This window comes from Acanthochromis polyacanthus, chromosome 3 (genome assembly GCF_021347895.1).
Source record: "Acanthochromis polyacanthus isolate Apoly-LR-REF ecotype Palm Island chromosome 3, KAUST_Apoly_ChrSc, whole genome shotgun sequence".
NCBI lineage: Eukaryota > Metazoa > Chordata > Actinopteri > Pomacentridae > Acanthochromis > Acanthochromis polyacanthus.
Window position 1 is genome coordinate 19,251,030 of NC_067115.1, and position 16,034 is coordinate 19,267,063.

The window sequence follows — 16,034 nt, forward strand, 5'->3', positions numbered from 1 at the left end:
ACAGTTTTAAAATTGTAGATTTATTGTAAAGTCAACAATAAATCAAATGCAGATCAGAAAAAAAAATCTCAAAGTACTGTGATCAAATTCTGTTTATTGAATATTTTTATGTTCTACTACTAAATGCAAACAGCACACTGCATTCAGTCGGTTTTCAAGTGTACACCCAGTGTGCTCGCCTTTCCATCGCCCACCCAACACAAACCCCTCACTTACCTCACCATCACTGGATAGAAATCTCTCTGCACACACTTGCAGATGAGATGAAACACATAATCTAACAACACACAAACAACATAGAAAACAAGCTGACAACATTCAGTGAGCATTCTCAACATTTACACTATGTAGCCTCTGCAAAATGTAAGCGCGTACAGATCTAACCCCCTCATGCTGGTACTGTACGTCTCTGTTTGCTCACACATACTTTTTTTTTCTTTGTTTCTCACTCTGAGCAGGTCATCTCTCTATTCCTGTATTGTCACATCGTTGTTTTAACACTCTTCTCTCGTCTCTTTTCTGCCTCCCACCAGGCTGACTTTGCTGTAGAAGCTCTGGCCAAAGCAACATACGAGCGTCTGTTCCGCTGGTTGGTCCATCGCATTAATAAAGCTCTGGACAGAACCAAACGACAGGGTGCTTCCTTCATTGGTATTCTGGACATTGCTGGTTTTGAGATTTTCCAGGTTTGTGTTTGAATATTCTCAACATTGTGATCTTTACAGGAAGCAGCTTTCTGGTTTGTTTAATGAAAATGTTTGAGTGTCTGCATTCAAGGTTTTCGGTTCTTGTGATTTGTTGGTATTTTCAGTGACAGTGCCGTTCTTGTTTGTATGTCTTTTCCCCTCCCGCAGCTAAATTCATTTGAACAGCTGTGCATCAACTACACCAACGAGAAGCTGCAGCAGCTCTTCAACCACACGATGTTTATCCTGGAGCAGGAGGAGTACCAGAGGGAGGGCATCGAGTGGAGCTTCATCGACTTTGGCCTCGACCTGCAGCCCTGCATTGACCTCATTGAGAGGCCGGTCAGTGAGAACAATGAGCTATTAATGATATAAATTAAGCTTTCGAAAATGTACCTACTTACACTTTTATCTTTCCACTTATTTCTGAATTATTTCCCAATATTGGGATTTATTTTGTATTTAAAATGTTGAAGAAAAGTTGCTTGTGTCTTGCTTGTCTTTCATTGTGAAGCATAGAATCGTGTTTAATGATGAAGAAAGATATAAATGAACTTTACAGGAGTGCCAAACACTCTTATCTATACGAGCAGAACCACAAACAGTACAACTATGGCTAAGAGTAAAGAGAACTGAAAATTCTCTTTTGTGTAGTACAGCAAAATTATAACGGCATAAATTATAAAATAAACAAGAAAAAAAATATTTATTTTAGACAAAAAAACTGGAATCATCATGTACAAAATTGAATTATTTACCAACAGGTGTTACTAATACTGGGGGAAAAATGGTGACTCTACATAATATAGATATTTTGCTGTTTATTTGTTGCCATAATGTTTTATTATCTGCTCTGTTCAAACACAACCTGCAGCTGAGCCCAGTTTATGCAAAATGTCCCCGAATTTTTATTATGCGAGTATTGGACGCTGCTTAGTCATTAATGACTGCATGGTTGTGATAAGTAGTGTTAAATTCTTTCCTTTGCACAGAATCAAGCTATAACAAAGTGTTTATTTTTGCTGAATTTTTAATAAGACATGTATCGTAAAATGATGCTGATTAAATGTGCCAAATTTTAAGCTTAGAGTTGATTAAGTTTTCCAACAAAATGTCACAGGCGAGTAGCTGAAGGATCGCTGAAAGACTTCAGATGCAATCATTCTTGGTGTTTTTACAGTTTCTGGCTGATAAATAACGTAAATACATTTTTGAGGTTCGGAGGGCTGAAGACCAGAATGCCACCAAAATAATTTTAAAAATGAGAGAGGAAAGAAAAACTGTTGTTTTGCTGTTGAAATGCAGGCCACATTACTCTCCACTCTTTCTGAAGCCTTAACCTCTTTCCTGTGTAATAATTCCTTCAGGCGAACCCTCCAGGAGTGTTGGCTCTACTGGATGAGGAGTGCTGGTTCCCGAAGGCGACGGACAAGACTTTTGTAGACAAGCTGATCCAGGAGCAGGGCACACACACCAAGTTTCAGAAGCCTCGCCAGCTGAAAGATAAGGCCGACTTCTGCATCATCCACTATGCCGGCAAGGTTCGTTTGTTTTATCTCCTCAAAAACCACAATCCACTGTAGTGTGTGCTTGATTGTTTTCAATGAGGAATAAATTGAGGCTTTTCTTAGAAGTCCTGTTTGTATTTAGAGCGTGCAAGCACTTACTAAGACAGACACATAGGTAAAAAGCAATCATCAGTCAGAGCTGTTACAAAGCTAATGTTTCAGTGTTATTTTCAGTTTACTATAAAGTGTGTAATTTCTTGCCTTACTTAAACAGTATAGGATAAATATGACTCCTTTATTTCACATCGCACTTCAGTTTTATGTAGTAATACTTTATTTATTCCTGGCAAGAGGCCCCGGCAGGAAGAAAGACAAACAATAAATATACAAAACGGGACACACGTGTCTAAACAGAGATTATAAACATTACAAACAGTCAGCATGTGCAGTGGTCAGCTAGGGTCTGCTGCAGCTTCTGCTTAAAGATGTAAGGGTGATAGAAGCGATGACCGTTTCAGAGATTTTTAGAGGGAATTCCAATCAATTGCCGCACCAAAGCAAAAGGAATTCAAAGACACAGCAAACCTTGGGGCTAGAGAGAGTTATGAAATCGCTGGACCTCAGGTGGTGGTTGTTATGGGAGTGGTGTAGGAGGTTGGAGAGGTATTCCTGATAGGGTCTGTAGATGAGTAAAAACCAGTGCTGGAGTCGCCTGGTGTAAAGGGAGGGCCAACCCACCAGTTTGTAAAGGTCACTATGGTGGGTGGAGATGTTGCAAAAATTAACAAGTGAAAGGGTCAGAGGTCGGATAAAACAATGACACAAACTTCTCTTGTGGTGGGATTTCAGGGAAATACTGAAGCCTAGCATGGTTTATATGTCATTGTGTGGGAGTGGGTTTGGAAGTCGTCAGTGGCGTTATGCAGAAGAACACGGCGTTTGTCTTTCAGAGAGACCTGCTGAGTAGTACATCTGCTTACAATTACGTGGTTTGTGATGTTTTATGCATCATAAGTGTGCAAATAGAACTCTGTGTACATCCATATGCTGAGGTTTGACTTTTGAGACACCCCTGTAGCAAACAGAGATTACAAAATGATCTTTTCTTCTTTTTTTTAATACTTACATGAAGCAAACCCTTTTATTTTTGGAAAATTACATAATTATTTTTTTAGTAATGTTTGACCAGTTGAAACATAAACAGCACTGACAACTGAAACACAAATGATAACATGGAAACACTTTTTTCTAAAGTACTTCATACATATCTTTTGCTTTCTATAGTGATTTTTCCATTTGCTTTCAGCTGACACTAAACTCCATCTAAATCCTTAAAGGTCTGCAGGGTTGATGAATCAGATTTATTATTTTTTTACTCTTCATGAACGTATTAAAAAAATTGTAATTCACAGATTTCTAGAAGGGTGTTACCTAAATCTTCTAAATCACCTTCAGGACTTAAAGACTGTTATGTTTTTTTTGGAAAGTTGTAGTCCATAATGCAAAATATTTTACCTTATGAGATTAACATTAGTTTTACTTTTAAAACACTGCCGACTCACTCTGGCATTACAAGAACAATCAGAAGACAATCTGACAGACTGAATCCACACAAGAATTGTCCAGTAGTGTGGCAGTTCTTCACAAAGATGCTTAAACAACCTACGTGGCAAGAACCTTTGAAAATCTCTGTACTTGTGTATCTGAGATACCTGGTGGTGATTAAAGTACCTCTATAGAAACAGCATGACCATAGCTAGAAGTAGGAAGAATTTTAAAAACGTCTTTTCTGTAGTATGACACAATGAAAAAATCTTTAATCATAACAAAAGAAAAAACAAATGTTGGACAAAAAATATGGGATTGACATGTACAACATTTTTCCAGTGGCCCCAGAGAAATACTTGTCTGTACTGTAGATATTTTACGACTTACATTATTTATTTCCATACTTGTCTCCGCTCTGCTCCGTGTAAGCACAGCCTGCATTTAAGCCAGAAAAGTCCTTGAATATTTGCAGTGTGACCTTTGGTTACTGCTGAGTCACTGTTAGTGGGTTCAGGGTTGTTAAAGGTTCAGATTTATTCATGGTGTATTTTTTGAAAGCACCTCACTTACAACATTTTTGAACTATTAATGTGTTACGTCTATATATAGCTGTAAGCAATGCCAAGGTTTTGCTTTAGATCAGTATCAGATTTCTCAAAAAGATTTCTAAAAAATAATCTATTTTCTCAAGATATCTATCAAAAATGTTTATTAATTTTATTTTTGTCCGACTCATTTACTGGTACCACTTTATCATTACAGGTGGACTACAAGGCAGATGAGTGGCTGATGAAGAACATGGACCCTCTGAACGACAATGTGGCCACTCTTCTGCATCAGTCAACTGACAAATTTGTGGCCGAACTGTGGAAAGACGGTAATCTGCCACCTACTTATCTCTAAAGGCTTAAATCTGTTGTAGATACTAGAAGGAGTCAATTTTAGCAACACTTCCTGCAGGATTCATTATATATGTACTTGTTACTTAACCAGTTAACAAGCACATCAAAGTGTCTGTCACTCAAGCCTACTAACAACAGCTGTGTGCCTTGTTGACCCAGGTCTATACATTTCTAAAAATGAACTTATTAACACCCTCCCCTCCTCCTCTCTTTCTCTGTGTTGTAGAGATTCAGACCATTCAAAGGGCCTCATTCTATGACAATGTCACTAGTCTGGATGAGCCAGCAGGTGAATGACTGGGTCGTGCTGTAGCAGACCTGGGCCAAAATAAAAGCTGCTGAAAATTACCAGTGTCGGGTTATGAACCCACACTGCTCAGGGTGTTTAGGGAGGCTAAATATTAGTGCTTCCCAAGCAGGTTAACTTCTACACGTTTGCTTGCATATTTTTGGCTCAGATCTGGCTGTATGTTTCATGCTTCAGCCGATGCTGTGTCTGTCATAGCTACAGTGGCTCCCATTTGCTTCCAGGCTGCATGGCTCCCTTGTCTCAGCCAAAAGCAACGATGTCTAATTCCTAAATTAGTTGAAGTAGAATTTAGTCACTTGCTCCCTTTAGTTGAACCACTGTGCTTCAATTTGTCAGTGTTTTTGTCGGTCTTGTGATCTTTGTGTGTTCAGTAGCCCTGAAGCAAACACTTAGAATCTAGTTCAGCTGTTTCTGAGTCTTATCCTCCCCAATAATCAACATCCAACAGCAAATAAAGCAGTGGAAGCTTAAATGAAGAATACTTAATAACATTAATTTCCTCCCTTCCTCCTACCAAGACAGGATCACAGTTGCAGGGAATTGAAACCAGATGTTTTTCTTGGTATTTTGCTTTGTCTTTGGGCTCAGAAATCATGGTAGAGGGTCCAGACAACAGGCCATGTATCACATCAGCGTAATTCCAGCAGTACGTCACTTGTGGCTTTAATTTAGCTTCTGGGAATAATAGTATTCATAGAATAATAAATGACTTAGTAATTGAGTGTTAAAAATTATGGGCTGTGTCATTCAGTTAAACATCTGTAGAATATGTCTACCAACATTATTGCCAGATTATAGCCTGAGGTATGTCGTGTTTTTTTTTTTTCTTTTTTATAGTGTGCTAAATGAAGATTATAGAGGGTCATTTCTTTTCTCTGATTGGCTTATTGTCACATAATGATGCTCCCAGCTGGTTACAGGTTTTGTTAAGAGAAGCATTTTCTTTTTCTTTTAGAAGTTTTGATGGCAACATACCTGAACCTAACGCTGATAACTTTTGTGTTAATCATGAAAATTATCATTTAAAATCATAACCAGTACATGAGGATAAGAAAGACAAAATAAAGGTCAGTTGCGGTTCCTAAGAGATGTTCAGTCTGATGACAGAATCTCGTATATTTTCCTCAGTGGTTTGAACCTCTCTCCTGTCGCACAGTTCTCCAGGCCGCATTTCCAACTTTGGAAGCCAGAAGATCTCACAAATGTGCACTTTCGTAGGAAACGTTGGCATTCAGCTAATGTGGCCACAGCTGCAGAAAAAGAAAGTGTCGTGACTTCCAAAAGTTTTTCTTCAGAATCACTTCAACTGATAGAATCCAACAAAAGCACCAGAGCTGCTCTTGATACTGTTCTTTCATTAAGGTCAAACCCTGTTTAGTATTGTGAGGCACTCTTCTGTAGACCACCAAATCAGCAACAAAAAAGCCCCAAAGCTACACAGTTTAATCCTGTTTTATAATACATTTTAAAGATGACATTACTCAGATTTTCTAGACCTTCTCTGAGGGCTTTGCTCGACATTTTGAGTTTGCAAGTGTTGTCACTGGAGACTTTTTTTCTTTTTTTGGCCACAGGTCAAGTGGGACTAAAGACGAATAGTAAAATGATCTTTGCATTTAAAATGAGCAGAGTGTCGCTTTTAATTTACGTTATGAGTCAGTGTATTCAGTGTTTGCAGAAAGTCCCTTAGTTGTTGCCAAACTTTAACAGGCTGAGAACAGATTATGTATCAAAAGCAGGAAGATGTTTAAAAACTATCCATGTTGCTGCCATCAAGCATCCACAGAGAACAGCACTCCTTGCAATTGATTGATGTCAGTGTTTAGTAAGTTATTTTTAAACAATATGCTTCTTAGAGTACCTAAAGAGAATCCATGAGCTATGGAATAGTTAGACTCTGCGCTTCATCTCCATCTGCAGAAGCTAGCAGTAGTTCTAGACTAGACTGCCGTTGTTTGACAACAGTGTGCAATGTCTTTTACATCCATCTGCATTTTGCCACTGTGTTGCTACTACTGTTCCTACAGTGAGTCTCTGTTCTCCACAGAGTGTTCTTGTTCTAATCGTTCCTCTCCGTCTCCCCACCAGTTGATCGTATCGTGGGCCTTGACCAGGTGGCAGGAATGAACGAGACGGCGTTTGGTGCCACCTACAAAACGAAAAAGGGCATGTTTCGCACTGTTGGACAGCTGTACAAAGAGTCGCTCACCAAGCTCATGGCCACACTGAGGAACACCAACCCTAACTTTGTCCGCTGCATCATTCCCAACCATGAGAAAAGGGTAAATACATGCTTTATTTGTTAGAGGTTGTGTGTCAAGCAGTGGAGAGTGAAGGACTTCATTGGTATCAGGGAAATTTCTCTGTGGCACTTTATGCATACTGTATCTTTTTTTAGAGGAGAGTTTTTTTCGTAGAATGTAAATTGTATATTAGAAATGTAGAAATCTAAGAAATTTACTTGTTGCTGTTCTATTAATAATGTATTTGTTTACTTCAGGCTGGTAAACTGGAGCCTCACCTGGTTCTGGATCAGCTCAGGTGTAATGGAGTCTTGGAGGGGATTCGTATTTGCAGGCAGGGCTTCCCAAACCGCATCGTCTTCCAGGAATTCAGACAGAGGTGATGAACACAAAACAAGCTTTTTTAACTTATTTCTCCTCACAGAAAAGTTTGGAGTTTGTTTACAGTTTGCATATTATGTAATCTTACACAGATATGAGATCTTGACACCCAACGCAATCCCCAAGGGATTCATGGATGGAAAACAAGCCTGTGAAAGGATGGTAGGGCAAAGTTCTTTCCTTTCATATATTTCCTTTTAAAAACTGCTACTGTTGTAGATTTTCAATAAAGTTTCACAGCTGAAGGTCAGTTCATGGTTTCTACATCTGCACGCACTGATCACTGCAGACAGTAGATGTCTTAAGGTTTCATGCTACAATAGGTGCACACTGGTCTGCTACACAGACACATTGCATTGCCTTTAATATCAAAAACAGAAAAATACAGAGTTCCTGTAGGTGTTTTTGAAAGACTGGCTGTGTCTTTTTGCTTTTACAAGATATAACAGCTAGTTACAGATTGTCTGTAGCATAGTACCAGTGATTATCCCGGAGATGCAGGAAGCCTGCCACTGGAGTTTGTTGCCTTACATGGGTCCTAACAGATTTGGGCAGATGGTAAAATTTACATCACACTGCCCCTAGACATAAATGATCCCAGATGTTCATGAAATTAAAGCAGCTAGTATACAACTTGTTTTAAGTCCGATAACTCCCCTTCAAGATGTAGGTTTACTGCTCTTATCAACTGCTGCCAAAACTCTGAGTCACTTCTGACTGGTTAGAGCACCGCCAAATGAAACAAACCCTCTGCAACAACAAGCTCAGCTATCATGAACACAGCATTCATCTGAATGACTGGAGTAAAACAAAATGTTAATTTATAGTTCTTGTTTTTTTCTTCACTCATGCTTGATTTTAATGCAAAAATGTGTTTCAGACTTGACAAATAAAGAAATTCTGATTAAAACAAACCAAGACTTTAACACCTTCCACACAGATTCTTTCTCAACAAGCTTCTGTATTTCTTCTGTAGATCCACGCCCTGGAGTTGGACCCCAACCTGTTCCGTATTGGTCAAAGTAAGATCTTCTTCAGAACTGGTGTTCTGGCCCACCTGGAGGAGGAGAGAGACCTGAAGATCACTGACATCATCATCTACTTCCAGTCCGTGTGCCGTGGATACTTGGCACGCAAGTGAGTGTTGGACCTCAGTATGTGCTGCTGAATGTACTCTTTCACAATTCAGTTATGTCTAGTTCATAAAGTCATACTCCGAGTTTACATATACAGCCTGCAGGTAATATAATTTATGAAATATCTGTACTCAGTAGTTTGCATTTTCCATCATATCCTGGACCTCCTTGTAGGCCTCCGTGCACTATTGCTGGTATATCTAACATCACATGCTTTATCAATCACACAACCAGAGCCTCTGTTGGCTTCATGTCATCAGCTTCTACTCAGTATGCTGGCATTCAGAGCTCTGCTCAGGGGGCCCTTTACTTTTATTCATTTTATTAGGTATGAACATACAGCTTGTATTTTGATTGCCAAGATGCACTTAAGGATATTGACCCAGCTGTTTAAAGCGAACACAGTGGGGGTCAGAGATCCAAAGCATCCAGATGTTTGGCAGGTGTAAATGCAGTAGTTACATCTGGTCACGTATGTATACTAAAAGCTCTCCCCAGTAGCCCCCTTCTTTTTATTTGATGATATCATATTTTCACTTGCTGTATTCACAAAAGCAAAAAATGAATAGTTAGTGTTTATGACAGAGCTTGAAGCAACACATTGAGGGGAAAGACAAAAGTAGGGTGTATTTGATCAGACGCATACTCAGTTCCTCTTTTAGAGCAGCTATAATCAATATTTTTATCACAAAAATGCATCAAATGAGAGTGAAAACTGTGCTGTGGGGTCTTACATAGTAAATTACCACCTGAATCTGCAGCTTCCCTCAGCTTTATGGAGCTTTACAGACAGGTCTGCTCACAGTTTGGTTGTTTGGCTCATAAATTCCCTTTTGTGGTTCACTCTCAGCTCTAATAGTGTTTTTTAAGCTTCAACATGCAGCTGTTCAAAAACACACCATACGCTATCCGCTCTGAACCAAATAGCAGACAGACCATTTTACAGCTAAAAGACCATGTTGAAGGTTTGAAGGTTTCCATGTTAACTGGAAAAGTAATGGTGCATCAGTGCTGTGGTGACAGCAACAGCTTGTGTCTGCTGCATTCACATAGCCAATAAAATTAGTGCTAGCTATATTTCCGTAACATATATTTTTCTACACATTTTGAAGTATCACATTAGAAAGACTTAATGGAAAAAGCAAAATTTTGGGTGGGAGTTTTTGCACTCACTTTAAGTTGTTGATTTTTTTTTTGAAAGAGTTAATAGATGGAACTAGATAACGATGAACTCCGCTTCTTAGCTTTTGTTGTCTTTGTTCCCAGACAGCATAAAACGAACATATGACGAAGATGCAATATTAGAACAGAATGTTATGTCCCAGTCGTATACATACTGAATGAAACAGTTTGTTCTTTGTAAAGGACGCCGTACATGCTTAAAATAAAAGGCAAATTATGTGATTTCTAATGTTGCTATGGGTTTTTTTCAGCTTCTTCGACACTGATTTATTACGACTGTGTCTAAAGTAGCCTATACCGCCACCTTCTGGTGATAATATGCATCCTCGTTTACTTATTTTAAAACAAGCCCAATTTGCATTTTCTTGTCTTTTGTTTTTGGCAAAAAATTTTCTTTTCAAATTCACTCAGTTATTAATTTTTTCCCGGTGCTTTTTTCTTTTCTTAGAGCCTTTGCTAAGAAGCAGCAGCAGCTGAGTGCCCTAAAGGTCCTGCAGAGGAACTGTGCAGCTTATCTGAAGCTGCGACACTGGCAGTGGTGGAGGCTCTTCACCAAGGTGAGAACCCTGACACCAACCACAGTAATTCACATGTGCTGCTCTGATGACAAGCAACCCCTCATCTCTGCTCTACTTGAGCATCTGAGCCATCCTGTAAACTGTGCTTTCAGAAAATGAGTGATTGAACAGCTAAATTATTTCCTAAATGTGAATTAAACACAGAACAGAATATTTAACGGTAGATGTTCAAAATATCTCGCCCATGTACATTTCCAAGGCTTAAACTCCATCTGTTGATAATGATAACTTCCACACCATGTGAGTAAACAGAATTCAGCTTGAAATGATCAAGAATATAATGTTGAATGCATCACATCTTTTTGTTTCACTTGACTCTTTAAAGCAGGAAAACATGAGGAGCACTGAATTCATCCACCTCATAAAGCCGTAGAAAGTATTTCTTTTTACTGTTTCTCTTCTTTTCCATAGAGAGGAAGTTTAGTTATACTTTGTTTTTTGTTGTTGTTTTTGTTTTGCTGTTGGCAGACTTCTAACTTCTACCAACTAGTTTAATAAAATGGTGAATTAGTCTGCAGGAGGCTGTTCAGTTGTTTGTACTGTTTCAAATGCAGCTACAGTAGTTGGAGCACTCATCGACCCATAGTGGACCGTTGTTAGTTGAAGCAAAATTAAGTTAAGATGAATAATTTTAGAATTTATTGATCCTTGCATGTATTTATTTAAGTAGTGTACTAATTGCATTATTAAAAATAATTATTTGATGTATGATTAAATACCGACAATAATTTGATATACATGTACTTCTATATGTACATGTATAATTGTGTAGATTTTATCTTTGCTACTGCTTTTCTTTTTGCAATTTTTTCACCAGTATTACCATAAAAAAGCAATTGAGTTTCTTCTATGTGGTATAAAAAGAAAGCAACCAGTAGAGTCTGATTTTGTTTCTCTCTCAGGTGAAGCCGCTGCTGCAGGTGACCCGGCAGGAGGAGGAGCTGCAGGCCAAAGATGAGGAGCTGATAAAGGTGAAGGAGAGGCAGCTGAAGGTGGAGAACGAGATGGTGGAGATGGAGAGGAAACACCAGCAGGTACAAACGTCCTCTTTTATTGAATGTAAATATTATCACTTGAAATAAACTAGAATTTTTAGAAAAGAAACTTTGATAAGGTAATAACTGTGTTAAGTTTGTGTGCATATTTTCTAAACTGTTTCCTCTCTCCAGCTCGTCGAGGAGAAGAACATTCTAGCAGAACAACTCCATGCAGAGACGGAGCTGTTCGCAGAGGCTGAAGAGATGAGAGTTCGTCTGCTTTCTAGGAAGCAGGAGTTGGAGGAGATACTCCATGACCTGGAGTCCAGGGTGGAGGAGGAAGAGGAGAGGAACCAGAGCCTGCAGAACGAGAAGAAGAAGATGCAGTCACACATTCAGGTTTATCTCATGTCCTCTTCAGATTTCTATATACACAAACTTCTCTCCTACATTTGTTTTGATGTTCTGATATTCAGCACGTTGCTTTCAAAGGTGACCGGAGGATTAGATTTGAAAATACGATTTTCACCTCACAATTAATTTGTGTTTTATCACTTGCCTTTCAAAAACATTATACACAGTCATGATTGTCCTTATTTGAATATTGGCAGGGCCTTGAAACTAATTTCTGGGAAAGCTAGAACAGTTTTGTTTATTTCATGTTAGATAATTTTCTATTTCTTTTTTTCTGAGTTCTGTATAGGTCCTCTGGATTAACTTACCCTTTAGACAGCAAAAATATTAAACAGCTGAACCTTGCCAAAGTCTACAATGCATACAATACAATAATATTTTGACTTCCTACCACATAAAGACTGGCTTGACACTGTAGAGGTCTAATTTCTTGTGTGTTTTATCAGTGTGTTTTTGTAGAGGATAAATGTAAAGATCTCAGTGTGCATTCTTGTCTTAACAATTCTGATCAGACACGAAGAAGTGGATCAGCTCCTAACTTTGATTCTTTCTTTTTCAGTCATAACTGTTTCATGTTCTAGAGAAACACTCATGAGTCTTTAAAGAGTTTTATGTGTGAATCTTAGTTTGAAATTTTCATTTCTCAGACTTCAGTTTCTTGGTATCAGATTGATTATAAATCTTTATTTGCATCTCTTTTCCTCTTACAGGACCTGGAGGAGCAGCTCGATGAGGAAGAAGCTGCGAGACAGAAACTGCAGCTGGATAAAGTGACGGCTGAGGCCAAAATCAAGAAGATGGAAGAGGACATTCTGCTGCTGGAGGACCAAAACTCCAAGTTCCTCAAGGTGACCAGATTCAGTCTGGAACAGACAGGTCAAACGATAACATAGGAAGTCTTTCAAGTTGGGATCATGACCAGTAAAGTGATATAGAAGGCATCCCAGCGGTTTGTGCCTCTCTTGTATCGCCCAACTAGTGAGTCACACACAAGTAAACAACTTTTAGACAGAAAAAGAAAGACAAATCCTTTGATTGTGAGTTTTATTCCTCCAAGTCCGCAAAGATTTTTATTCATTTTCCCAGACAATAAAACTTTTGTTGCTGAATTTCAGCAACACAAGACAGAAATCAGTGGCAGCTCCTCTGTCTTTCCCCTATTGTTTGTGTGGTTACCATGACTACACAGCAACACGACAAGTTGAAAAGGTTGAAACAAACAAATTTTGTTTGCTTAGTTTGGACTATCATACTCAGCAATTCAAACTCTGTTAGTCCACTCAATCTCAACTCAAAGGAACAGAGTCAGCATTTTTTTTAATCTAAATGTGGTGTTATCTTGGCACCTTAAAGTCCACAGTGGCAGCGTTGTGCTGACCCAATAGAAACTAACCCAGAGCCCCAAATTTTTATCCTCCAATAGAATATACATCATGAAATTACTAAAGAGCATATCCAAGCTGTTAAATAGGGGCTTTAAAAACAGATTGTATCCAAAATTGTTTCCTGCTTGCTATATGTTGCGCTACGTTTAGTTTTATTTAAGTGTCCTAATCCATCCAGTATGTATCTCTCTAAGAACTGTACAATAAAAATAGTTGTCTAATGAAATATACCACATTTTCTAGATGTGAAAATAAGACATATATGACTTAACAGCAGTCAGTGGTGATGTAAAACCATAATAATCAGTAAACTTCTGTGGCAGTAAGTTCAGACTGCGCTATGGGGAGGAGTTGATGAGTGAACAACAGGCTGATTTCTGACACAGCTGTGGATTTGTACAAGTCACAAAAACACAAGTAAAGATGAGACCTAGAAAAACCTTTACAACAGAAGCAGGCATCGCTCTTTCTTGCTACCATCCACCGTGTGAACAAATCGTTTATTGAACCACCAGATAATCAGATGTATAAGCTGATGTTACTACCAGCCTGTTGTCTGCTGGTAAAATGATGTATGTATCAGTTCACTCACAGTAAAATCGGCTCCTGTGTCATTTCAGTCAGTGATTCTAATTCTCTACAGTAGGTTCTGTTTTACTGTTGATACCCGTTTCGCCTCACCTTAACCAGAACCTAACCTGAACCCCAAAAAACCTTGTTTCAAGATGCTCAACCTGAACCCTAATTACTCTCACCAGTTTTCTCTGCCTACTCTGTTGAAATTAAATGCCTATTGTATTGTTTCCCTTCCTGAGGGCAACCACTTGGTGACTGAAAACACCTGAACAGCACAAAATAGAAGTTTCTTTTGAACTCTGAATGCGACACAGCAGCATTGCTTCCTTAGTGCTTACGTATTTATACCTTTCAACCTCCATACAGTAGTTGTGTGTCATAAGCCTCCAGGGTAAACCATACTCTGTATTTTTTTTCCTCAACAGGAGAAAAAGCTGCTGGAGGACAGGATTGTCGAGATGACCTCCCAACTAACAGAGGAGGAGGAGAAAGCAAAGAACCTCGGCAAAGTCAAGAACAAGCAGGAGATGATGATGGTTGACCTGGAGGGTAAGAGGCTCTCAGCAAGCCACTGTTACTGGCTTCATTTAGTGTCTGGAATAGAGTTGTTCTAGAACATTCACTAGGACAGACACAAAGGCTGCCAAATAGATAGATAGTGTGTGACAGTAATTGGAAGTGTAAATCAGGGTCACGTGTAAAAGCTGAGCGTAAATGAGCCATCCTCTCAGCAAGAGGTCCAGTAAAGGTTTCTTGTTTGAAAAGAAGAACTCGAAGGCCAGTTATAGGACATTTAGTACAACTCTACCAGCCTTGATTGTGTAGATTTATTGTTTACAGTTGTGCAACATCTTCGTGAGCAGCAAAGTAGTAAATATGATTACAATTAGTGTCAGGCTGTCAGTAATTACATGTTAGTGTTTTGACACTTTCTGTGAACTGTTTGGGCTTCATTTCACCTCTGTGGGACACGGCCCACTTACTTCATGAGATTATCTATAGTCAGAAAACTGTTGTTTTTCAGCTGTGTTTATGATACATGTGGTTGTGGCTCCATTCAGAGCGTTTAAAGAAGGAGGAGAAAACACGCCAGGAGCTGGAGAAGGCCAAACGCAAACTTGATGCAGAGACAACTGACCTGCAGGACCAGATCGCTGAGCTTCAAGCCCAGATAGAGGAGCTGAAAATTCAACTGGCCAAAAAGGAGGAGGAGCTGCAGGCTGCTCTGGCCAGGTCAGTCACACGAATAAAAGTATGTCACAATAAAGGCAAGAGTCAGTACTGAAATTACAGCATCAGATATCCTCTGCAAAAGATACAGTACTAGTAAATTTAATCCAAGCATGAGTCTTTTGGGGCTGCACAGTGACATAGTGGTTAGCACTTTCGCCTTGCAGCAAGAAGATCCCGGTTCAAATCCCGGGGTGGGCCTGAGATCTTTCTGCATGGAGTTTGCATGTTCTCCCTGTGCATGCGTGGGTTTTCTCCGGGCACTCCGGCTTCCTTCCACAGTCCAAAAATATGCGGAGGTTAATTGGTGATTCTAAATTGTCCGTAGGTGTGAATGTGAGTGTGATTGTTTGTCTGTATATGTAGCCCTGTGACAGACTGGTGACCTGTCCAGGGTGTCCCCTGCCTTCGCCCGAGTCAGCTGGGATAAGCTCCAGCACCCCCCGCAACCCTAGTGAGGATAAAGCGGTGTGTAGAGAATGGATGAATGGATGGATGAGCCTTTTGGCCATGATAGTGAACGGTAGCAGCACCTGAACAGTCTTCTCTAAATGAGCCCAAACGAGACTAAAACTCTGAGCAGTAAAGTATTACCTTATCTCTACAGACAATATAACACACAGGGGGCTGCTGAAATATACACTGAAATAACACTCAAATTTATTCACTTGTACTTCTCAGACTTTATGCTAGACTCTTCCTGTGCAAAGATGTCTGGTTTTATGAAACCTTGGGTGTATGAACTGAGCAGCAGGTTATAATCAATACAAAACCAACATGAACAATAAGTGTATTTTTTTAAAGTCACATTAAACCTGTCAGCTTAAAGGCCATGTTTAAGCCTAATTCTGCTCAACTTCTAAGTAAAATTTCTTTTGATGATGTCCAGAAACTTGACAACAAAGGAGGAAATTTAGAAGTAAGGGAAAAATGTGCATTTTGGGAGAGTTTTTTTGTTTATTTTTATGTTAGATTTGA

General features: G+C 39.2%; 1 protein-coding gene across 7 annotated transcripts in view; it reads left to right on the plus strand.

The window, feature by feature from the left end:
* Positions 1-16,034, plus strand: part of myh10 (myosin, heavy chain 10, non-muscle) — a 67,582-nt gene that overhangs the window by 35,218 nt on the left and 16,330 nt on the right. For 4 of the 7 annotated variants that reach the window (XM_022206801.2, XM_051946009.1, XM_051946008.1 and 1 more), the window contains 15 exons: positions 534-686; positions 855-1,028; positions 2,054-2,227; positions 4,505-4,619; positions 4,871-4,933; positions 7,043-7,236; positions 7,455-7,576; positions 7,671-7,740; positions 8,555-8,715; positions 10,345-10,453; positions 11,377-11,508; positions 11,644-11,850; positions 12,576-12,713; positions 14,252-14,375; positions 14,888-15,059. In XM_022206801.2, the coding sequence (XP_022062493.1) occupies positions 534-686; positions 855-1,028; positions 2,054-2,227; positions 4,505-4,619; positions 4,871-4,933; positions 7,043-7,236; positions 7,455-7,576; positions 7,671-7,740; positions 8,555-8,715; positions 10,345-10,453; positions 11,377-11,508; positions 11,644-11,850; positions 12,576-12,713; positions 14,252-14,375; positions 14,888-15,059 (2,108 nt within the window). The remainder of the gene's footprint in view (positions 1-533; positions 687-854; positions 1,029-2,053; positions 2,228-4,504; positions 4,620-4,870; positions 4,934-7,042; positions 7,237-7,454; positions 7,577-7,670; positions 7,741-8,554; positions 8,716-10,344; positions 10,454-11,376; positions 11,509-11,643; positions 11,851-12,575; positions 12,714-14,251; positions 14,376-14,887; positions 15,060-16,034) is intronic. The other 3 variants (XM_022206802.2, XM_051946011.1, XM_051946013.1) reach the window with 1 other exon arrangement.